General features: G+C 38.3%; 2 protein-coding genes across 7 annotated transcripts in view; one reads left to right on the forward strand and one right to left on the reverse strand.

Moving 5' to 3' along the window:
• The window catches only part of LOC109036496 (inhibitor of Bruton tyrosine kinase), a 149,707-nt gene extending 141,188 nt beyond the window's left edge, over positions 1-8,519 (reverse strand). For 2 of the 3 annotated variants that reach the window (XM_072299674.1, XM_019050774.2), the window contains exons 1-10: positions 8,050-8,519; positions 7,011-7,196; positions 5,912-6,121; positions 5,509-5,712; positions 4,815-5,048; positions 4,218-4,351; positions 3,079-3,252; positions 2,114-2,241; positions 1,408-1,562; positions 596-727 (exon numbers count right to left, since the gene is read on the reverse strand). In XM_072299674.1, coding sequence (XP_072155775.1) covers positions 596-727; positions 1,408-1,562; positions 2,114-2,241; positions 3,079-3,252; positions 4,218-4,351; positions 4,815-5,048; positions 5,509-5,712; positions 5,912-6,121; positions 7,011-7,196; positions 8,050-8,202 — 1,710 coding nt within the window. In that variant the 5' untranslated portion in view covers positions 8,203-8,519. The remainder of the gene's footprint in view (positions 1-595; positions 728-1,407; positions 1,563-2,113; positions 2,242-3,078; positions 3,253-4,217; positions 4,352-4,814; positions 5,049-5,508; positions 5,713-5,911; positions 6,122-7,010; positions 7,197-8,049) is intronic. The other variant, XM_019050756.2, reaches the window with a different exon arrangement.
• A 297-nt stretch (positions 8,520-8,816) lies between these two features.
• LOC109036833 (octopamine receptor beta-2R) overlaps positions 8,817-24,520 on the forward strand; it is a 302,738-nt gene continuing 287,034 nt past the window's right edge. Inside the window, exons 1-2 of one of the 4 annotated variants that reach the window (XM_072299676.1) lie at positions 21,200-21,307; positions 22,366-22,824. The gene's annotated coding sequence lies outside the window, so the exon portion shown is untranslated. Of the gene's footprint in view, positions 8,988-21,199; positions 21,438-22,365; positions 22,825-24,520 lie in introns of those variants that run through there. The other 3 variants (XM_072299675.1, XM_019051218.2, XM_072299677.1) reach the window with 3 other exon arrangements.

Consider the following 24,520-nt stretch of genomic DNA (forward strand, 5'->3'; position numbering starts at 1 on the left):
GATGGGAAGAACCGGGGAAATTTGGAATTATTTGCACCGTTTTGCAGGGTGGGTGTGTCCCGACCGTCGTTAACTGTCGCTTTTCGGTGTTTCGTAAACGTTGCAGCCACCGCACAGGAGTCTATGGGCCTCGGAGCGGTTTTCCCCGGGATTTGAGCCCGAAGCCGAAAATTCCTGTGCTAGGTGCTGAGCGGCGCGGCGTGGCGTGGCAAGCAACTCATGAGGAGCCAGCCCTCTGTGCAGTGCGCCGTGATACAGGGTTGGTCTAGTGTCTTTATTTTACAATAGCTCAAACGCCACCCTTGCTTTTAAATAATGCAATTAATTCCGACTATCCACGGTTCTTCCCATCTCGGACAGACTATAGACTGAGTAAATGAAAATACTGTTTCTTTGAGATATATATAATTTTGAACAGCATTCTTGAAGGATGGCCACTTTTTGGGTTTTAATTTTAAAAGAGTTCACAAATGTATTCAAGTACAGGAAAGTTGCTGCTCAAAGCAGTAGGTACTTGATCCTCGTTTTTAAATGCATGATTACCATTGATTTACCAATTTATCTAACACATGTATTTACAGATGAAAATACATACCTCAAAAACGATGTCATGTAGAGAGCCCATTTCATTTGTTTCTCGAAGAAAATCAGCCATGAGAGCTGGAAACTCCGACTGCGCAATAGGAACAATAAAATCTACGTCTTTGGAGACACTTCTTGGACTCCGCTGTCAGAAAAATGTACCATGTTAAAATTATTTTTGGATTCATCATTTGACGAGTAAAATAAGGCAGCAACCAAGAAAAAACTACTAGGAATGAAAAGCAAGCAGATTCACAGTTATATTTTTGAAAAAATCACAGACAAAATGAGGTATAACAACGGTGTGAGTCGGTGATCACATAACTCCTTTGCAGTGTCCGAAAATCTCCGCCTCTATGTTATTTTTTTAAAGGAGAAAAAATTGACATCAATCCCTGAAGTTTTTGCAGAATTTTCTTTGTACAGAGAAGAAAAATCACAGCAGTTTTACAGAATTGCTGTTGAGTAGTATTGAGTATTGTGTTTAGTAATTTTCTTCTCCAAAGAGTGAACTTTCATCTTGTACATCAGTTTTAAAGGCTAAGTGATCCAGTAATTATACCTACAAAATTACCTTGTCATGACCAAATTAGCAAAGAATTTTTTTTTTTTTTTTTTTTTTTTTGCATACATATAATTCTGCTAACTTTCCTCTGAACTCTTAAAGAAATACAAGGAAAACTTTTTTACTACCCACATTCTGTTAACATAAGTTCCTTCCTTACATGCAAGCTTTACTGCATTTTACTTTCAATGTCTTGGCAAGATTATGAAAAACAAACTTTCGGCCTCTTTTTTCTGTCTAAAAAGAATACAAGCTCATACCTGGAGCACTGCAAAGTTCTCCCCTTCAGGATCAGTGACAATATTCATTGCACGGTAAAGCCCTGGAACCCTCTTCAAATTGAGGAAAATTGTTCCATCCAGTTTAACATTTGGATGGAGCCGAGAGGAGAGGAGTTTCTTCTTTTCAGGAGTTTCTGAAAATTTTGAAACGCAAAAATAACTAATAATACAAAATCACACAAATACTGTATATCTTAGTGAGTTCTTGTTAGGAGTTGATTTATAATCAGGGCGATTTTCCTTGTATTGCCAAGGTTTTTAAAGATTTGTTTTCTAGTCCAACAGATTTTCTATCGACCGAAAATTAGTATAAAAGCTGTTGCAAAATTTACATTGTTGACAGAGGTGGTAGAGACGAGATATCCATAATTAAACATGAAGTTTGATGTTCAGAGGATTTCCAATATCAGTGTCCTAGAGTCAAAAGGTGCCTATTTCCATTTTCGTCATTCTGAGATATTAGGGAATAGCCGTACGTTGGTCCCATTGATTCCAATGTAAAGGGCAATTTTTGAAATTTCATAACTCATAATCAGCGTAAGATAGGGCTACCAAATTTTCCACAGATACGGAACTGTTAGTGGAGACTTCCAAATTGACACAAACTCTATTCTTTAAAAAATGTGAGATAGATACCTTTTGGCTCTGAGGTACTGATATGATGTTCAGGAGACAAACGACTTACTCTTAACTTTTCCCTTATGTTTTACAGAAGCCAAATAAACAATTCCTAGGTCAAAGACCAACGCCAAATGAGCGAGGTTGAAGTGGATATCAACAATTTTCATTGACACTTTCACTGAGAACTGGCACCTGGAAGGGAAAATAAATCCATTGATTAATTAGCTGTATTGTAACTTCGGTTTATTTACTTCAAGTCATTATTGAATGTGTTTTTTTCAAAAAAATACCAAACCTGACCGACCAGTTTGTTCAATTTTTACTGGTTACAGTAAATTCTAAAATTCAAATGGGGGAATTGGGCTTTTTGAGGGCTTTCACTGTACCTTTTACATTTAAAAATCAGAGTTGTGGCAAGACAGGGCACGAAAGGAAAAATTTGAACTTTTTGGCCACCCAGAAAAAAAATTTAAAAACTTCAATTTCTCTTCAGTTAAGTTGAACGAAAGCTGACAAAACAAATATTTGCTGTTTTGATCCTCTTGTAATAGACTTAAACATAAAGTGGGGAATCGTTTACTTGATATCGACAGTGTAAGTTGGCAATCACATAACTCACTTTGCGACATTGCAGACTTCCTATCACACTTTATTTTTTAAACAGAAAACTACTTAATGGCAATTCTTTAAAACTGCTGTGATTTTTCTTCTCTGTGCGAAGAAAATTCTGCAGAAACTTCAAGGAATCATGTCGATTTGTTCTCCTTTAAAAAAATAACATAGAGGCGGAGATTTTCAGACACCACAAATGAGTTATGTGATTGCCGTCTTACACCATCGATATATTTAATTTGGAACTAATTGTCGATTTTACAAGCATCCAAACATGAGTGGGTCTAAAAAAGCTCCTAATGAAATCATAATTTTGTCGTAAGATGTGTTAGTTCAGTCATATTGGTTAAAACTATTGTTTTGTTTATTAAAAATATGCTGAAATATGCAACAAAACTAGAAGACATGAAATCTTGCCTGGCAAAATTGGGACGAGTTTCACTCCAAACAAAAACTGAGTTATCCCCTAAAATTGCAAGCTTTAATTCTTCATTGCTTTGGTCTGTTTTTATCTTCAGCTGAGCACGGGTAGGATCTAGACGCCCACCTACAATAGAGATCTTCTGGACGTTCCCCACGATTTCATTTAACCTGCAATAATAAACAACACAACGAACTCAAATGAGCAAAACAAGTAATTATGATGGTCGGATACAAGGAAGCACATTCTGACCCGGTGAAGGATGATAATTTTGAATAATTTTATTTGATAATTAACACTGTGCAAATGCAATATAACTGACAACTATTCATTATTCTTTTCATTTCTATATTGTACTTTTCAGCCTCTCCTAGAAAGACTGAGGTGGCCGTTAGAGTTTAAGCTAAAAACACAAGGTTTAGTAAAAATGTACAGAAAAATGTACACTATGTCATGCATGCAATTTTTTAGCTACAACACTCTTCAGGTTTCAAATATTTTCTATTGTAGTTAAATGGATTCATTTTGGGGTGTGGTCTTAGTTTCCTTAAAAACTGACTTTTTCTATGAGAAATTCTGATTTACTAACTTGGAAACCATTACTTCCTCCCTTACTTATAGTTCTAACTCAGAAATGTTCAATACTTATACATTGTTTTCCAAGAAATTTGATGGAAGCATGTATAATAGTATGTACTTAGTTCTGAACACTGCCTTGCAATTCATTGGAACTGAACACCTAAATATTAGTGGTTACTGCAGAAATACTTTAGAATGCCAGCTGCAGCAAAATTAATATTCCTGATGACCAGTAACCAAGGTAACTCATCAGAATACAGCTTGAGTATAGTGCTTTACTTACACAGCTGCAGCAAATATAAAAGACTAATAGGAAAACGGCTGGCAAACTAAGATGCGGTGTAGCCAAAATGTGGATTAGTGCATTCAGGATTTATAAAAACAACTTTTAAGGTGCTGCAATTATGAGATGCTCCAATGATACGATTTTTTCAATGTCCATGACTCAAAATCAACTGATAATTCATGAAAGTCCTGGAAGACTTGAGTTATCCAGCAACAATTTTGACTTTACCGCAGCTATCTTTCTTGAGTTCAGTCGTTACTACATACTTACCTAGATGATATTTTTTGGACTTTGTAATCACTGAGTGCGTAAACTTCACCCTGATTTGTGACTACAATTGTTGCTCCGGTGCTTGTTGCAACATGACTGATCTCACATCCACATTTCAGCGGAATTGATTTTACCTGTAAAGGAAATAATAATTCTAACAACAATGCAGTGATTGTGCTCGAGATGGAGTATTAATGAGCTACATCAATCCTTTTACTCAAATTATGACTAAGCCAAAAAAGAAACTGATTAAATAACCAGGATAATCTGCGTAGTTTTTGGCCATATTCAAGTTCAAAGTATCTTCAAGGTTGATTAGATTCACATAGGCCTGCTGTCAAGGTTGGTTGCAATAATCTAGGGAATCTCTCGATCTAATCGGTCCACAATCCCAGAAGTTTCCCTAATCAGATTTTTTGGTTTTTACTCCATTGATGAACTAAAGTAAACAAGGAGGCAATTAAAATACGAGCAACTAAATTGAAGAAACAGTCAGAATTAGAGCAACCTGATTCAAGCCAGAGGGTTGATCTGAATTTTTTGGTTTGATTTTCCTTGAGCAAGCATGAAATAAATTTTCTCAAAACTTTTTCTCACCAGTGCAGGATCATCAATTGTGAGGCGGTCTGAGAATTCAAGGCCCAGTTGTCCAGCATGAAGACCACATACAAATATCAGAGTCTTGTTCCAGAACACAGAATGAAACCTGCCAGCTGCAACACCTAAAATCGTGTAGTTTTTCGATAAATTTATCCGACGCGGGGCAACTAATTTTGGTGGTGGAGGTATGATGCCCAATTGGTGGTGGGTATTCAAACCACATGCATAAACCTGAAAAAGGAAATTACATAAATTAATGCATGCTTGCAGTCAATTTTTTGTCGTGAATGTTTTTTCAAGCCACTATCTGAACAAAATGTTTTTCCTTAAAATGTACTTTTTCCTGCTTTGATAAGCATTTTGTCAAATTAGAATTGAGTGTGTTTTATTTTTCTGGGTCGTTTACATCAATTTTTGTCAGATAAGTATCAATAGTCTTTTTTTCAATTTCCAAAGCTCTGATAGCGCTTCTGATATGTTTCTTGACGTTTGATACGTAAAACTTGATGAAAAGAGATACTCCTTGGAAAACTCAAGATTTCTCATTTTTTCTACCTTGACTTTAACAAAATAATGTTATTTAAACTCTGTTGATATCCGTTAAACTCCCTTCATTGATTGAACTTTAATATCCTGTTGTAAGAATTTTTCATGACTTATTCATATTAATTTCAATTGCAAGGGCACTTACTGCACCAGACTCAGCAAGAAAAACTGTATGGTCTCGACCAATGCTGATGGATTTGAAGACTTCCGCAGGCTGCGTTTTGATCTGTTGGGGTTCAAGGGCTGTCTGCTCTGAGATAAGTCCAAGTCTTCCTCCAAGACCGTGCCCAGCAGCCCAAACCCTCCCATCATTGCTCAGAAATACTGAGTGAAATTTGTCGATACAGACCTGCAAAAGAAAGGATGCTCTTAACTTTACATGATTCAAATATCCTTTTTAAGGGATTTTGCTCTTTTAACTATAATACTTTCATATACCTAATAAAATTTGGATCTGAAGTAAAAAAATTGTAAAAGATTTTTCATGAACTCATCTTATTGATGGATTTACTTCTATTTCTATAAAAGTTTGAATGAACAGCACTTACTTTCTTGATGATAATCCTTTGCTTGCGAAAAAACTCGTGAACGACTGGATTGGAGCGACTAGTTTCCGAGCCCATTCCCAAAACATAATTGTTATTGCTACCCCAAACAGAGAAATCAGAAGGTGGGAGGCTCAAGTCTTCTTGATCCAAGAGAGCATGATCTAAGGGAAGTAATCCATCTTTATCCACAAGAGAGATGTCTGCCCCAAGCTGAAAAAACAACAACAAAGTGGATAAATACTTTACTCTCTTTAGTACTGTGTACTGAGTACTGTTCATTACTCAGGCCTGACTAAAATTGGTGGCTTTCAACCTTCTTCTCAACGCGTTTACCTGTCACTATTCCAAATTACTTTCCTTTACTTTTTTTCTTTCTACCAATGCATACAATTTTTCATCAGGTTTTCAAATTATGAGTACTCTCCAAATTCATTCCTAAATGTTAGACATCGAATATTGCAACGACACTGGCACATCACCCATATCAAATGGTGAAGATATACATCGTTAAGTAGCTTATGTAGCCATGCATCAGTGTGATGATGAAAATTGAAGTTTGCTTGAATATTTGTCGAATTTAGCATCCGTTATTGCCAGAAGTAAACTTTGAACTTTGCGACTGACGATTGTCCTCACCCTCCACATAGAAGTGACCTGTTTTTTCTTCATCGTATTAAGAAAAACGAATTCACTAATCATATTTGGAGGATATATTTTAGCAGAGTCTGACACTAGCCAGTAGACCACTTTAGCAACTTCACTCTTGTAAGATGCAAAATTCGAAGGTAAACATGACTGATTTTAGATTATAAAATTTTGAACATAATGAAAAATTAAAATCGAGTAATAAATTGAAACTGAAGTTAGAACTCATATCAGATAAGCCATTAAAGATTAAATTTTACCGTATTGGACCGATTTACGAAACTCCTTGCAGTGACATTGCCATCTGCAGTTAACCCTTGATTGCTACAGATTGATGGCAGTGAAATTACTTACAAATAGAGAGAAAAACTGCCAACTTATCCGACACAAGTTCTCGGCAATTTCAGAGTTTCTAGGATGAAACTAAGGCTTCGGCAAATTCAAGTCTACTCACCTGAATTAATTCAACAGCCACATTAAGCTTGCCATAGAAAATGCTCCTATGGAGTGGAGTAAATCCAGACTCTAGGTCCGGCTTGTTGATATCTGCTTGTACTACTTTGATAAGCCACCGACATAACTCCACTCTGCCACAGGATGCTGACATATGAAGCGCCGAGCATCCTTCCTTATTGGTTTGCTGAAAGAATACAGGAAAAGCTTAATCAGAATATTAACAGAAACAACACTTGAACAGAGTGAATGTTCCAACATACTTACAGTCGAGTAATCAAAAACTATAGTGCGAGACCTAGTATCTCCGTTTGCGATGTTGTAGACTTTCAGTCATACTTTATTTTTCCTTGAAAAACTAATCGCCATAATTTGAAAACTTCCATGATTATTAATCTCTGTTAGTAGAATATTCTGTATAAATTTCAAGCTATAAAGCTGACTTGTTCCTCTTTGCAAAAATAAACTACTTGGGAGAAAAGATTCTGAAACACCGCAAAGGAGGTATGAGGTGTCGCACTTTAGCCATTAACATAGGTAAGACAGCGCAACTTCGGATGATGCTAACAAACTAGTGGTCAAATGCTTTGACACACTGTCAGTAAAATTCAGAAAAATTGAAAGGGGAAATTGCCAAAATCATTGTCAGATATCTGACCCTGTTTGGATAAAAAAACCTCATAAAGGTGAGATACACAGCAAAAGAGTGAACTGAATCAGCTTTAAAACAATTATTTCCTCAATATTCGTGTGCTATCTTTCGATGAGGACTTACCTTCTAAAATGAGTACTTTCGCCATAAATATGAGCTATTTATAGAGCATTGCGATGAAGATTCATTCTGTTTATTGGAAATTGCAATAGGCATTAAAGATAGACCTCCAGCAATTCTGTTTCCCAGTTAACAGCTAAGTGGAGATAGGATTTCAAAAAACGATATTTCGTTCGTCTAAGATGGTTGACAGTAAAGCTATATGCACCAAGAGTCTGATGAAAAACGTTAAAAATACAGTTTAGAACTGGAAATTGTAAGCACAAACCTGTTTAAAGCCTGCACACAAATTGTACAGGTACACGGCGAGTTGCTGATCAGCGATGCCTCGCTGAGTAATAGCGCTGATTATCTCAATTCCATGCTGAGTGGATTTGCAAGACTCGAGACAATCAGATGATATTCTTGGGTGTTTGGGCATTGCAAAGACACAGCCAATTGATGCTGAAGTTGTGAAAATTCGATCATAAAATTTGAACTAACGTAAACAAAAAATCAAAGAGGTTATTCTGGAGCAGAAAAGTTTCAAAACTTCAGGATACTAACAGAAATCAATCTTGAAGTAAGTTGAAACTGGTGGTGAAAACAGTCGGTATTTTCTTAATGGCAAATTCCGACGTCAAAGCACTTAATTCTGATTTTCTGAGTAAATTATTCACCCACCAACACTAATTACTGTCACTGACCGAATTCGCAATACTGATAACACAACAGTAACAATAACACCACGAATGTCAACAGTGTCAACAGAGCAAAATTGCCAAACTTACAAAAAAAATTCAATGTTGCCGCGTGGGGCCGAACGGGTTGAGTGCTTTGCTCTAATTGTAAGTGTTCGTAAATAATTTCTGTGTACTTAAAATCTGTTACACTCTACCACTTGACAAAATATAATATGTATTTAGGTAATTCCCTGCCTATGGTGTACAAGTTACTCAAGGAAGCCAGTTTTCTGAATCACTTTTAATACCGGCATGACAACCCAGCAAATTGGCGGAATGAGCGGCGATGTAAACAAATACCTTCAGTCGCAGCTGATGATGGGAGCTAAGGTCCCGAAACGCGTCCCGTTATTTTAAAACAATTTTTACGCAAGTGAGTGTGTTTTATCTTCGTGTTTTTAAAGAATTTTTTAAAGAATTCTGAATCACTTTTTGACGACTACGGAATTGGATCAGCTATGTAAAGCTTCTGTACAAGTTTTAGGTAAGTACCTATGAATAAACGCTGATCAAGAGCAGGTTCAAAACGCTATTACCTAATTGCAGGAATGCGTACCTATCTCGTGATCAAATTTCATTTTCCGATCATACAATGATTGATCTGGCCATATGAGATCAAACTAAATCTTATCTGATGGAATTTTAAGCGTGAAACTCTTTTTTCAGTCTTTGGGTTAAATGATCCAAATCCGCCAACAACAGGTTTAAAATAGTAATTGCTAAAATGCGTCCCTATCTCGTGATGAAGTGTGAATTCTTGGTGCCAAAAACGCGAATCTCGGCATTTCTGCCGTATTTTCTATTAGTTCGAGGAATTATTCAAAATGCTGATGGAGTCTGAAAAAACATCCTATTCTTATTTACCTCAAGAACTATTACCCTTCTACTATCAATAAAGAGGAATGTAGACAGTTTTTTTACACTCCTGGAAAATCGTGTTTTCCGAGGTATGCACTTCTGCACTTTCACAGTTTACAGGTCTGATACCTGCAGTTTCAGATTTAACGAATGTCATTGCGCGTTAATATTTAGAATTATTACCTCTTATGGCGGGGTTTTGAGTGTTTTAGTTTAATCACATGCATCAAAATTAAAAGGATATTTAAGTATTGGAAAGGACGTTAGGTTCGACATAAGCTTGAACAGGAATGGTCAGAGGTATGCCAAGACACATGCTGCCGTGGTAAGAAAAAACACCGTACTTATACATGCACTCGAAAGGTGCCAAATTTCCTCCCGGAATATATTAATTCCTGATGAAAGGTATGAATATTACTTCTTGAAACTTTTAGGCAGCCTAGATAATTTACGAACAAAATTCGCTGAAAAATCCGAAGAAATAAAATATCTATGAATTTTTCCGAAAATTCATTGTTTGTCTGAGGAGATTTGGCAACGTCTGAAGGATCACACGGCGTTTTTCCATAGCATATGGCTGCATGGCACACTCTCAAGCTGAATCGGTTTGATACGGATGAATTTTTGTTTTTTTTTATTTTTTTAAGTATAAAATGTATTCTCCTAGTGAAATTTTCCAAGCCTAACTTTTTTGGACCTAAGCACCATTGTGTGCTCTTTCATTTACTTCATGTTCATGTTCATGAATGTCTGGGCGTTTATTTTGAAATTATTTTTTAAAAATGCACAGGAGTTCAACTTTCAAAAATTAATAAAAGAAATTTTTCAGAAATTACAAATGCAGAAAAGAATTAATAAAGTTTTTGGCCCGATTTTTCTTTAAAAGTCTACTCCATTCCAGTGTCAAAGAATGGCCAAAATACGTCCAAAATTAATCAGAAAGGCATTCCTTGGATGAGGGGGGGGGGAGGGGGGGGGAGATGAAATGTGCTTCAGAGCACCGAGAAAATTTCTGCATAAGTAGGTATTCCGGATTTTGATTGTTCGGTTCACCCACGAAACAATGCTCTGCACACGTCTGTGTTCATAATTCCAGTGCGAAGTTTGGAATACATAACTTGCGTAACTTGAATTTCAATGAATGAAAAACAATGAATTAGAATGACAAAGTACCATACGCATACGCGCACAAATTTAAGGAACCCCGTCGAAGTGGCGAAAAGTCAGGGAGGTACATTAATTGGATTAGGTGCCTAAGATGAGCAAGATAGATGACTTTGTTCAAGTTTATTATCAAAAGGGTTGTCAGGTGTGTGCGAATTATAGATTTCGGTTATTATTTTAAACCGGCTTAGGATGAATACCGGCTGACGGTGACAAAAACTTCCGCACACAGGTCTTTTTTTAGGCATGTAGGTAGGATCAAAAGAATGAAATACCAAAAAATGCCCATTTTCTTATTTTCTCTTATACATATTTGTATTGTTTTTGTTTTCTAACTTGCTGGAAACTGAGTAAAAAAAAGAAAAAGGAACGCAAAAAACATGTTGGCCCCTAATGAAATCAGGGCGTCCACTAATCCAAAATTTCCGGAAAGTCGGAAGTTCCTGATTTTTAAGGGCAGTCTGGAAGTACTGAGAAAGTGTGGAAATCAGAGGCGGATCCAGCAATTTGGCAACACCAGATTCCTCCATTTAAACCTATGCTAAATAATCGATTCTTGTCAGAGCACCTGGCCCCTCCAAGAATCGATACATTTCCACAAGTTTAAATGGAGGAAATCCGGTGTTGCCAAGTTGCTGGATCCGCCAATGGTGGAAATTCCGCAAAAAAGTCCGGAATTTTTTCCTTCATACCACACGTGTTTTTTGATAAAGCCTGGAAAGTATACAGTCCTCTGAGTGTTGATTCTTAGCGTATATTTGCCTGCAAGTTTGCGATTGTGCAGTCGGTTTCTTCAAGCCACCAATGAAATTCTGTGTCTACGTCATTTTTGTCGCAATTCGAGCGAGAATTTCAAATTCTCGATTTTTTTCGAACTTCGTTAAGTGGAGGTACTGAAATAGCACTGAATTTTTCTGTTGAGGAGGAACTGGATTCCCTGGGAATTTACTGAAAAAGTGCTGATTGTTGGCCAGCCGGTTTTTAGTCAAAACCCTAAAACTATTGAGAAACATAGTGCTAATATAAGCTTTATAGGTTTGAGCCATTAAGCATAATGCGCCGCAGATTATGGTGCTTCATCAGCGAAAATCTAATATCCGGCGGGTCTTCATTTCCCCGAATGCATCAAATCGGCTGTTACGAAGTCCCGCAAAAGTTCAGATTAGAGCTGAGCTTCGACATAATTTTAGCTTCCGTGAAAATGATAATCCCTCAAAGCTCGATCAAACTTCAGAGCGTGGCTCCGCGCACCGGCTGCAGGAAAAAAATCAGGGCGACTCGCCGCCACGCACCGGGGAAACACCACAACCAACGATTGGCCATGGCGTTGATTGAAGATGCTAGACATGAATATGTTCAAAAGGCGGGGTTTGCACCTCATAATCTCACCGTGTGCACACCGAATGGACCACTAGACAGGGTACAGATTTAAGCATACTAATACATGTTTCTTAACCAAAATTTCATGTAGAACACGATTCACACAACGAAAATTACTGAAACCAAATCCTAACGAAGATATTAACCTTTTCATTTCACATTGGTTACAAGGAATTTGAACTGCCCGCTCACAAGAAACTCAAAACTCTACGTGAGTCAAATCGCGCACTACAATGGTTTCAGCAAGCTTCTATATCGAGCAATGTTCATTTCCCACCATGTGTTGTTCAAACTATAAGCAACTTGCTGTAGCTGAGCCAAAGCGTCAAGACTGAGGTTGCCAGATTTTTATATCGCTGAGACGTTCATGATAACGTTTAGCGCGCGATGTGAATCACGTAGAGCATTGAGTTTTCATGAGCAGGTGGTTTCAATTCACGCATCAAGAATCATTAAATATCTTCGTAAGGAGTTAATTTCGGTAATTTTCGTTGTGCGTATCGTGTTTTACGCGTGAAATTTTGGTTAAGAAACATGTATCAGAATGCTGAAATTCGTACCTTGTCTAGTGGTCCATTGAAATAAAACTAAAGGCTAGCTCAGGTTTCCGGTCCTCTTAATACAGCAGGTTGCACCGCGCGCCTTCAATCCGCGACAGACGCAATTAGCGTTGCAGCGCTTTGAAGTACGATTCCCGATTTGTTTTTTTCTTAGCTGCAGGCTGATATTGAAATTGATAGACAGAGTCATAGAGAAATAAGGATATCAAGGGAAAATGGAGCGATTCTATTATGGTGTGGTGTGGCGTGATTCGATATATATTTATATTTCCCCATTTGAAGCTATGGTAAAGAATCGATTATTAAGGTGTTCGCTGCAAACACCCTGTTTATCGATCCTTTCCATAGGTTTAAATAGCACAACAATCGATATGTCGTAATTCAATCCACGCCACTGGTAGATTCGTGAAGTTAAGGCTTTAGGTTTCCAGTCTTCCTAGTTCAGCAAGTTGTAGCGCGCGCCTTCAACCCGTAAGAGAAGCAATTTGCATCGCGGCTCGTTGCTCTACAGCGCATTAACCGAATTTTTACCCCCTCAGCTACAGGCTGACATTGAAATTGATAGACAGTGAGATGGACAAAATAGACTAAGAGAAAATGGAGCTCTCGTATTGGGGGAAAATGATATACTAACTTTCGAAGGTCGCATGTGGATTGCATTTTGCAAAAAGGAACCAAGAGCATTGCAATGTTGTTAAAATTTTGTAACTACTTTTGTCTTGGAAGGTGGACCTGATCATTTTTAAAAATTTTCTATTTTACACGCTAAAACCTGTAAATTTAAGACAAAAATGTCCATGTAAGTATCATATTTTTGCACGATTACAGTAGTTTTACGGCAAGGGCGAAGTTGCACGATCTTAGCAACATGGCGGTTCTCCTGGTTCCTTTTTGCGAAATGCAATCCATGTGGGCTTCCGTTACTGAGTCTATTATAATTATCCCCTTTGTACATTGCAATCGTCCGCCCCTACTAATAGGATCACTCTATTTTCCCTCCGTCTTTTTTGTCTATAGTTTTGTCTATGAATTTGAGTAATTAGCCCGCTGGTGTGTGCCACCGTACTTCAAAACCAACTAAAAACTTGCAGTGTTGTCGGGCTGACTAAAAATGCTTATTTTACTCGCTCAACATCAGTGAGGTGAAAGCTGAGCAGGGAGCTTTCATAAAATACGTAACGCACTTTTTCGGCCTTTTTCACCCCTCCCCCTTTGTAACGCTTTTGTAACGTAGGTCCCTATCCATTTGCAATTAAAAAAAAAATGGTTTAACGCTCTAATTGACAGACCCCCCCCCCCCCCCCGGGGAGCGTTACGAAATTTATGGACGGCCCCTCCTGTTGTCTTCTTGGGCAAAAAGAAGGTTAGACAGATTTGTTGGGAAAAAAGAGCTTTTAAAGAAAGGAACCCTTTGTGCGGATTGTGCTTTAAGCTTTTATCGGGGCTAATTGGTGAGAGGCAATCATTGATCGCGAGCCTAACTTTCAACTGCCTCGACGAGGACATCCATCAAATTAGCTTCAGTTTTGAACTTTCGACGAATTGAGATTTACCAATTTGGCCTGGAGATAATCCTCGCTGGTGAGACAGCAGGGTCTGTTTGCTCGTTATGGATTGTTTGATGATTTTGTAGCGCCATGTCAAACTCCCCAAGTTGAAGAGGAAAGTAAAGACTTATAAAACTTCCACCCCGGGTTTCTTCGAGTCTGTGCGAATGGGATATGGCTGAAAGTTTTTTTAATGCTTTCTTCATTTTTATTCATTTCTTAATGCTTTTTATTATTGTTGTTTCATTTTATTTTTTTAAATATTTATTATCCTTATCTGAAAGAATCCTGCGGCCATTTCTTCTTCAAGAAACCAGGTTATCTTTTCCGCTCGCCCAGACAAGGTCTTGTGATAGTTTTACTCCAAACGCCAGTAGCGTACCGTGCTTTGCGATATATCGGTTGATCTGCCGTTTAAACCTATGGAAAAGGATCGATATATAGGGTATTTGCAACGAATACCTTACCAAGTGATTCTTTACCATAGCTTCAAATGGGGGAAATATCTGTAATCGATCATTCACGCCTCACCACTGCCACGAACAGACCTCTAGTGCTGGTATATTATAAGTAATTAAATCCTCTTATAAAATGTAACATAATCTGAGATTTTGAAACTTTGTAAATGTACGAGTTTTTCGACCTGAGCTATCGATTTGCTCTATGCTTAAACATTAACATTTTTAGAGGCATGTTCCAGTTGTAGGTATAACTAATGACGAAACGGAGAATTTGCAGGTGTCTGAAATTTGACGAAACTCGTGTTTAAGTGGGAACTACTGAGTGAAATGGTCATGAGGACACGCTTAGTTCATAAATTGAACAGTAGAGAATTTGCAGGCGTCTGAAATTTGATGAATTTTGTGATTAAGTGGAAATTACTGAGTGAACTAGACACGAGGATATACCCTTGGTCCATGAGTTGAACGATTATTGGAGAAGATGTGACTAAGTAATCTAATCTGCTAAAATATGTGTTTACATGGGAAATGCCGCCAGAGGACTTCACTAGGCGGTGCATTGGGTGCATTTTCTCACTTTTAAATCTATTTTCATACTGTTTCCCAAATCAGAAAAAAATTATAAAAAATACCGTGAAATCAGCTCTTTAAGCACTTCAAGATGAAGCATTAAAAAAATTGCATGCAAATTCTCCATTATTGGAGGAGATATAGCAAAATAATTTAATCTGTTAGAAGAACACATCTGTTTGAATGGGAAATTTCGCCAAATGACTTCACTAGGCAGTGCATTTGCTCCCTTTTAAAATCCATGTTTTAACTGTTTCGCATATGAGAAGAAATTTCAAAAAAATTATGTGAAATCAGTTCCCACTCTCAGATAAAGCAATAAAAAATAATTGCGAATTCCCCCACTCTCAGAATTTGCAAGGGCGAGGCAAGAGCACGATCCGTCTTATTTGCCATTACACTGATAATTTTCTTTTCCCTTAAATCTTGCGCAGTGAAGTTTATTTAGCGTATAAGGAAAATGTATCCTTGGCGAAAAGTTTTCCCAGGCTTTCAACGGCTTCTGAGGCGCGATGTGTCGCATCCTCTCCGAAAGGCAAACGAGCCAGAAATCCCCCGAAAGTGGATTTTGCATTTCAATTAAACTCGCCCCAGTGTTGCCATTCATTATCAAATAAGAGCGTTTTCAGAGGATCCACCCTGTTTTTGTTTTCCCTAAAAAAAACTCCGACGTTAACCTTGATTTACAACTGCCAGCCATTCAGGCAGACTGGCAAATTATTGAAAATATTGACTGGCTGAATAGTGATAATATTGATTGCGCATTGCTGAATACAATTATGGAGCGATCTCATCTGTGGAGGTAGTTTTCCGTCAACTATTTTTAAGTTTAAAACATGTGTGTATTTCTGATTGTTGAAAATCTCCGCTCATAATTTTTTTCTGAAAGAAACAACCCTGAATTTGTTTTCCTTCGTCCAAGAAATGTACAGAATCCAATCAGTGATGAGGCGTGAATGATCGATTATCCATATTTCCCCATTCGCAGCTATGGTAAAGAATCGAATATTAAGGTGTTTGTTGCAAACACCGTATTTATCGATCCTTTTACAAAGGTTTAAATATTAGATCAATCGATATATCGCAAGTATGCCATGCTACTGAATCAGATGGATCTGGTTATATCTGTGCTTTTCAAACGGTTCTACCTGAGGTCAGGATCGCACGTGACTCACCTTTGAGGCAGCGGCAATTCCTGCAAGTTGGCAACTCTGTTGATATTCCGTTTAAATCTATGGAAAATATCGATTCTAGGTGAGACAGGCTGCCTTATTACCTAGAATCGATTGTTTAAAATACATTTAAATAGAGAAAAATTATGTTGCCAGCTTGCAACAATACTTCCACAGCACTACTCCGACGAGTATGATCCAAGCGTTCCACGGAAACGGACCGGGATAGGAAAACAACGCGACTCAGCACAGTCCTCGCACAGAACAGTCTGCGGTTCGGATGGAAAAAAAATCCCTATAGTATATTCAATGGATTTTCTTCACCGATTCGAATATATTCACAGATTTCATAGGAAAATGAAACATCGTGAGTTTTAACTTTGTTTTGTAGCGATCGCATTTTTCGACTTGAAGCGTACAAAACAAGTGGGTATCCGCGTTGGTGGAACTAAGTGATACTTTATTTTGGGCCGTAGGCAACCTATGTTCCTTAAGTGTCGGAGGAACTGTATCACTCGTGCTGTCCTAAGGTGTAGCATGCAACAAAGGAAACTAAGAATGAATACAGGGAATTGAAACACGGGTAAGCTATCTGCGATTTGACATCGGAATGTTAAGGTCTGTCTTTCCTAAGGAATTAATTGCCTCTTTCCTTTCGCCGAAGTTTCAAGAACCATTGAGGAACTTCTTGCGTATATTTTCGGGAAGCTCTTTTTCCTCTCGAATCCCGTTTGCAGACTTAACTGATAAGTACCGTGCCATCGCTTCCGTCTGACGAAGTAAAGTTGGACGAATTTAACTCAGTGGGAATTCCAGCAATGGCGAAGCGTGAATGATCGATTATCGACATTTCCCCATTTGAAGTTATGGTAAGAATCGATCTTTAAGGTGTTTGTTGCGAACACCCGGTCTGTCGATCCTTTTCCATAGACTTGAATAGCAACACAATCGATCTATCGCATAGCACGCCACGTCACTGGATTCCAGCAAGTTGACAACACTGTAAATACTCCATTTTATTCCATTGAGTATACAGGGTGCCTACTGCTACGGTCCGGAAGTAGTACTGATTTTTTAAGGCGGTCCAGAAGTAACGAAAAAGTGCAAGAATTCCGCATAAAGGTTCGGTATTTTTTGCTTCATGCCACGGGTGTTTTTTTAAGACGCCTGAAAAATATACATCCCGTTAAGCGATGATTCTTATAGTGCAGGATTTTCTCGTTACATCGTGATTTTTCAGAAAGGTTTTGAAAAAGTGCTGTAAAAGTACTTAATATTAGCCAGCGTGTTTCAGTTGACACCCTATTCATGCGCCGTAAGAATCCCGATACGGATAGTTGGCAGTTTCGAAAACGCCTTCAATTGTGGCGTGATACTGCACGCTTTCCGGAGAGTACGTATAGTTGTATCATCCTCTGTCAATCGAACCATATGCCACCGCTTACGTATTGTCGCTCGCCCACCCAGGTACCTAGCGGCCAGCGGTCAGTTGATGATAAATCTCGCTCATGCTCCTATGCAGCTACGCATTGATTACGCCAGCTAATTACTTTCTAATAATTAGAATTTCTTCGATAATAGTTTTCTTTATTTATTCGACTGTATTTTTTTCTCTGTTCTACTGTGATTTCCTTGGTTCTCTACTGTGTTTTTCCTAAATCTCTGAGTCAGAAATCTGAAGCACTTCGGTATGCACCGAGTACTTCAGATGTGTGACCTGAAACCTTCGGTATATACCGAACTACTTCAATTGTCTGACCCGAACTTCGGCAGATGGACCTTAACTTTTCGGATGCGTGATCCGAAAACTTCAGAGATCCATATGATCTCAGCTTCGGGTTCCATGCACAAATTTTTTTCTCCGTGTTTCCTTTTAGGGGACGCAACTAAAATTTCAGTAAATTTTTTTCAGAATGCCAAAAAACAAGAAAATTCATGGAGAAACGTGCCTTAAAGGTGATAGTTCCCCCTCATACTTACTATCAGAGTTCCAACGGAAAAAATCTTGTTGTCATAGGTAAATACGGTTTCCATTGCTTCTTCAGCTGTTAATAGACAACTATGCGGGTTTGCTGGAGAATTTGGTGACTGCTAGGATTGTTAATTAGTATCTCCGAAGCCTGGTTGTTATAGCTAAACTTAAAGCATTGGCTTCAACGCATCGCAAAACCAGAACCTTGGAGAGACCAGTGAACATCCATGAGAAAGTGAGTGAGGAGCAAGGTACCTAGCATTGTACATCCGTCTGGTTTTCACAACTACCGTTCCCAGGGATTTAGGATTCAGATTCGCACATCAACCAGTAAGCTTTTCTCCCAATCATCTTGATATAGAGGCAGCTATGCAAGGCGCAGCCAGGTAGTCCAATGCTCAAGCCACTTAATCAACACAAATATTATCCTAACTTACAACAAAAATTGCGCCTTAGCAATGTGACGGAATATTAATATTGAAGTAGCCTCTGCGCTGGCCTTGTCGGTTTTCTTTTTTGCCGCTATTGCAGTTTTAATCGCTTTGTTGAAGTGTGCTGAAGTGAAGTCAGGATTGTATTCGGTAAATGGATAATGTTTATGAAAGAATTAAAAATTAACAAGCGGTTAGAAATACAGCTAAATAGTAGGAACTCAAATCAACATCAATATACAAGAAAGTACAGTAAAAAATGTATATAAGAAGCTTTAATGGAATGAAAACACATCCGAGCAAATTACTCGCTCATTATTAACTGGCACAAAAGCTATATACAAAAAATTAAACAAGGATATGTGCAAATAACTGCTGTATCGGCTAGTGAGATCAGTCATTCCATTTACCTCTCGCTTTGAATATTATGCGACACGAGCAGCAAATCGATGGAAGATTATTATTGAAATAGCCTTTACGCTGGCATTGCCAGTTATCCTTCGCCGCTATTGCAGTTTTAACCGCACAGTTGAAGCTAGAATTGTATGTAGTAAATGGATAATTTTTAAAAAGGATTAAAATAATCAATTGGCAAGAAAAATTACTAAATAATCACGAATGCAATACGAATCAACAATAAATTGAAAGGCACCGAAAAAGTACTGAATTTTTCTGCTTATGACGTACTGCCTCTCTTATAAGCAAGCCTGTAGCACTCAAAATCGATAAATCAAGGTGTCTTCTAGAACTGGCTACCAAAATTAAGGACTTTTACAGTATTTTTTTAGAAATCAAATAAAACACTGAGATATTATCCGATTGGTAAAGCCAACTCGAATTTTTGGCCAATAGTAACCAAACTCAGGCCAAGTTTTAAAAAAAAACAATGTGCAAGAGGATATTCATACATCCTAAAAATTTACCTTAACATGGTGAAATATAAGCTATGAATGAAAGCTATAAACAAAATTTTAAACGAGGAGATGTGCGAATAACTGTTGTACCAGCTCGTGAGATCAGTCCCTCCATTTACCTCTTGCTCCGAATGTTATGCGACACGAGAATCCGAATATTCAAAGTTTGTAATTTTGAAAACGCCTTCAATTGTATCGTGATACCTCGCGCATTTCGGAGAGTACGAATAGTTGTATCATTGCGCCTTAGCAATGCGACCGAAGATTAATGTTGAAATAGCCTTTGCGCTGACTTTGCCGGTTCTCCTTTGCTGCTGTTGCAGTTTTGACCGCATAGTGAAGCATGAGCTGTGTTCACTTATTATTGTAGTGAAAATCAGCTGATAGCTCAGTATTTGATTTTATTCCATAATGAGTAGCAACAATCTGAACAATTCCGTACTTTTTCAGTACGTTTCCAAAAGTAATCAGTACGTCATAAACAGAAAAATTCTGTTCTTTTTCGGTGCCTATAAGTTTATTGTTGATTTGAGTTCCTATTATTTCGGTTTTTTTTTTCTTGTTTATTTGTTATTCTCTTATAAAAATTATTCATTTACCACCTACAATCCTAGCTTCACTTTAGCACACTTCAACTATCCGTTCAAACTAGCGGCAAAGGAAAACCGAAAAGGCCAGCAGCTACTTCAAAATTAATATATCGCATAACATTCGGAGCAAGAGATAAATGGAGTGATTGATCTTACCAGCTGGTGTAACAATTATTCACACATCTCCTTGTTCAGTTTTTTGGTTACAACATTTGTTCCAGTTGATAATAAGCGTGTAATTTGCTCGAATGTGTTTTACGCAGATTGTGAAGTTGGGAGCGTATTGGAAACTTCCCGATGCGCTCATCGTGAGTTTTGTGCCATTTTTTATGGAGATGAACTGCATTACATTTTGCAATTAGAAACTATAATAGCTGACTCATCCGGGAAATTACTCAGTTACGTAGGGAAACTAATTTATCGTACGTCGTTTCTGAAACGAGCCAGAAATTATAGTTTCAAATTGCAAAATGTAGTCCAAATCTTCACTGAAAAAAAAATTGGTGGAATTTACCATTCCTTCACACAGCGGCAATTCAGAGTCAATTCTGCCGGAAGAAAGGTAAACGTTACTACTGGTACAGATAACCTCGAGTTAGGTTAGGTTGACCATTCCTCTGGCAGAATCGACTTCAAATTCACGCTGTGTGAAATACAGCCTGAAAGAATGGTAAATTCTACCAATCTTTTTTTTCAGTGTTCATTTTGTTATAGCTGAATGGTTTGCAACAGGCCCATCAAAATGGATTTCGACCTGTTTTGTCGACCGAGAAGGACACAATGGCTATACGCCCTCCTACTCTCAGCCCCGCCGATGTTGTTAGGTTCGAAAATTGTCCGAATTGGCTTACTGCACGGCACAACTCGAGGTATGCAGAATATTTTATCCGCCTTTGCACTGCGATGCACATTGCACATTGCACCGGTGGATGGGGCGCGGGCGCTGCAGTGTTTCCCTGTGTTGCCGCGCGACAGGGTGGCTCAGGGCTCGAGCGAGGGATGTGGAGCGGGGGCGGGAGGGTGGGTTGGCCCTCCCCCTAACCCGAACCCAGATAGAGGTTAGTATCGGCCGTGGCGCTCAGTTACCCCTTGGATCCCGTCGCGGTCTCGCGTTCCGCCCGCTGCCCCGGATTGACCCGAGCTCGAGCCCGTCACAAGTCTAAGTTGCACGTGAGAATCACACGCGTGAGTTTCGGCCAATCGCCTGCCAGTGAAATTTTCCGGGGAGATTTTCTACAGAACCGTCGGTGCAGCCCAAAAGGCGAAATTCAGCTTGGGTTTCGTGTTGAAAGAACATTGAGCACGTACCCCGTTCGTATGAAATTATAGTTTTTGAATTTCAAATCCCGCCTTGCCACTAAATCTCATGTAGGAAATCCGACATGATTTGATTGTAAGCTAAGCTGAAAATTAATGGGTTGGCAATTGCCTGCAAATTCAGTTTAGATTTTCTGTTTCAAGAGCGTTTAGAACATACTCGTTCGTATGAAAAAATAATTTTTCAATTTTAAACCTCGCCTTGCCACCAAATCTCATGTAGGAAATCTGGCGTGATTTGATTGTAAGCTACGCTCAGAATTAGTGCTTTAGCAATTGCCTACAAATTCAGATTAGATTTTCTGTTCGGAGATTGTTTAGATCATACCTTGTTTGTATGAAATATAATTTTTAAACTTCAAATCCCGCCTTACCACCAAATCCCATGTAGCAGACGGAAAATTTGATGTACAAAATCCTACATGATTTGTTTGCAAGCTGTACGCTGAGAATCAGTGCTTAGACGATTGCATTCTAAACGAAATGGAACATGAATTGATACTAGGATGGTGGTTTGCCTAATGAGCGGGTAAAAATAATTTGGACATCACGAAATTTCAATCTATAATTTGATGCTTTAAGTAACCACGCCAGTACAAAACTCATTCTTTTATAATTTCTCTTCGTAATGCATTTACATTTTAATTCATTCCTTAAAAATATGATTTTTTCATTTTAAAATTTCAAATAAGAGTTTAGGCATAAAAACGTCCAGGTTTAATGGTACCTTAAATAAACCACTATCCAAAAATAAATACATCAATTTTTCCAATGCTATTAGACCTAAAATTCTTTAGAATAACGCGAAAATTTTATACATTGCTGCATTTTGTTTTCCTTAAAGAGGTCTGTAACTAGTAGTGTACATAGTAAAATTCTAAAAAAACACAATTTTATAGTTGAAATTTTTTCTGATATTTTTCCAGTGCATCTCGTGAAAGCGTCGCAAACTCGATGAATTGCGGACAGGCCTTGGTATTCTATTTTTAATTAGGTATCTTTCCTTTGATACGGGTGAACAGTTGACGTAAATTTATCAGACATTTCTCAGGTAACATTCCTAGAACGAGATACAATTTGCGATAGATGTGAGCATCGGAAATTATAAACCTGAAGTTTTACATAAGCAATAAAACAAACTATCGAGAATCTGTGCTCTTGAGCTGTTATTGGATTAGCTAGGCCGTTGAGGGCAGGTTCCGTTCCGGTCGCTAATGCTCACCTAGTTTCGCGTGTTCTCATTTCGAGGAACGAATGCAGTTCGTAGTATGTTTCATGTGCACCAGTGCTAGTGTTTGGACCAGTGTTTGGACAGGGACGTTTGATCGATTTTGAAGGATTACGCTCCAAGTTTACAGAGCCCGTTATTTGCGAATGCGATCCAGGTGAGCACGAACTTTCTAATCTCATGATCGGTATCACGCGGTTGTTTTGTTTGCTGTCTACCTGAGCCCGAGTGAAATCCCTGTGAAAATGTATCACGTTTATCCCCTGAGATCCTCTCCATAAATGGCACGGCTTTTCGGGGCATGAATAGTTTTATAGAGATGTCAATGACTGAGGATTAATGGAGAATTTTCAGGTGTCCGAAATTGTATAAAGTTTAAGTTTAAGTGGAAGCACTGAACACTATAGGTTTCCTTTTGGTTCATGAATTGAACAATTATTATTGGAGGAGATATGACAATATTATGCGATATGCTTAAATACACGCGTTCAAATGGAAAATGCCGCCTGATAACGTCACTAGACGGTGCATTTTTTCACTTTTAAATTTATTTTTGTACGATTTTTCATATGGATAAAAACTCATAGACAATACTGCGAAATTAACTTTTTAAGCACTTTCAGATGAAGCATGCAATAAAACATTCGCATGCAAATTCTCCGTTTAAGGGGAAAACCGCAAAAAACACGTGTATCTAATACTATCTCGTGGAGGAAGCGTATCCGAAATGAAAAGGTGCGCGAGATAATGGGTGTGGAGAATGACATCGTGCACGGTATGAGGTCAAAACAGTTGGTCTGGTATGGACATGTGCGGAAGATGGCAAACGATCAGTTGCCCAAGCATGTTTTCGGTTGGGTTCCTTCTGGGAGAAGACAGCGTGGACATCCTGTGAAGGGTTGGCGAAAAGAAGTGGAGAAGGAGATCAGAGGGTGTCAATTGCCTGATGATCTGGAGGAGGATAAGGAGCAATAGCAAATGAGTATTGCAGAGCGCGAAGCTTTGCTGTAAAAGCGAATGTTATGTATGTAACTACTTCATGCATTAAAAAGAATGTTAGTACGTGTCTTTACTAGATCCTTGATTGTTTACGACCCCCAGGGAATCTAGAGACCAGTGAAGTTTATAAGTTGCATCGTGTATCTAACATTGTTTTCCAGCTACGGAAGAAGCAATGTTAGAAATCTACTGCTTTTTACCAAAAGAACTGAAGATTATGTGAAATCAGCGGGCCGATTATTAAAAGTATGAAGCAGCTCGATACGACATCAAAGTGCGATATATTGCATGGCTGAGACAGGACTGTGTCTTGTCTTGTCGCGCTGAAATAGTTTCAATAAGTAATATGGTTGCAGTAATCTAGTGACTAATAATTATCTCTTCCATCCGTGTGGCACCAGAACTATGACTGGCAATTCGGTGAAATGGAACAAATTCGCCAATATATGACGTCAATGATTTCTAAATTTTTTAATTTGACCTATTCGTCCTCATTCAATAGGGCGAGGAAACATGAGCGCTCACGTTGTGAATAGTGCAAATCCTAGAATCGGCTGGAAACTAAATGTAATTTTGTCAAAAATAGTCAACGATGATGTTGAGAAAAGGGAAGATAATTTAGGGAAAAGTCAGGAAATTTTAGTGTTTGAGCTCAGTCACCGCCCATTAATGGTGTTCTGATATCGCGCTTTAACTGGATTAAGCGCATTAAGTGGATACCTTCGACTATTGCACACTATAAGAACTCTGTTTGCCTACTTCATCAAATGGAGGCAGATCAATATCCTCGAGAGCAGTTTCCAAAAAAATCGTTATTGAATAAGATTTTACGTCGGATTGGACAATTCAACGTC

Source organism: Bemisia tabaci, chromosome 4 (genome assembly GCF_918797505.1).
Source record: "Bemisia tabaci chromosome 4, PGI_BMITA_v3".
Lineage (NCBI taxonomy): Eukaryota > Metazoa > Arthropoda > Insecta > Hemiptera > Aleyrodidae > Bemisia > Bemisia tabaci.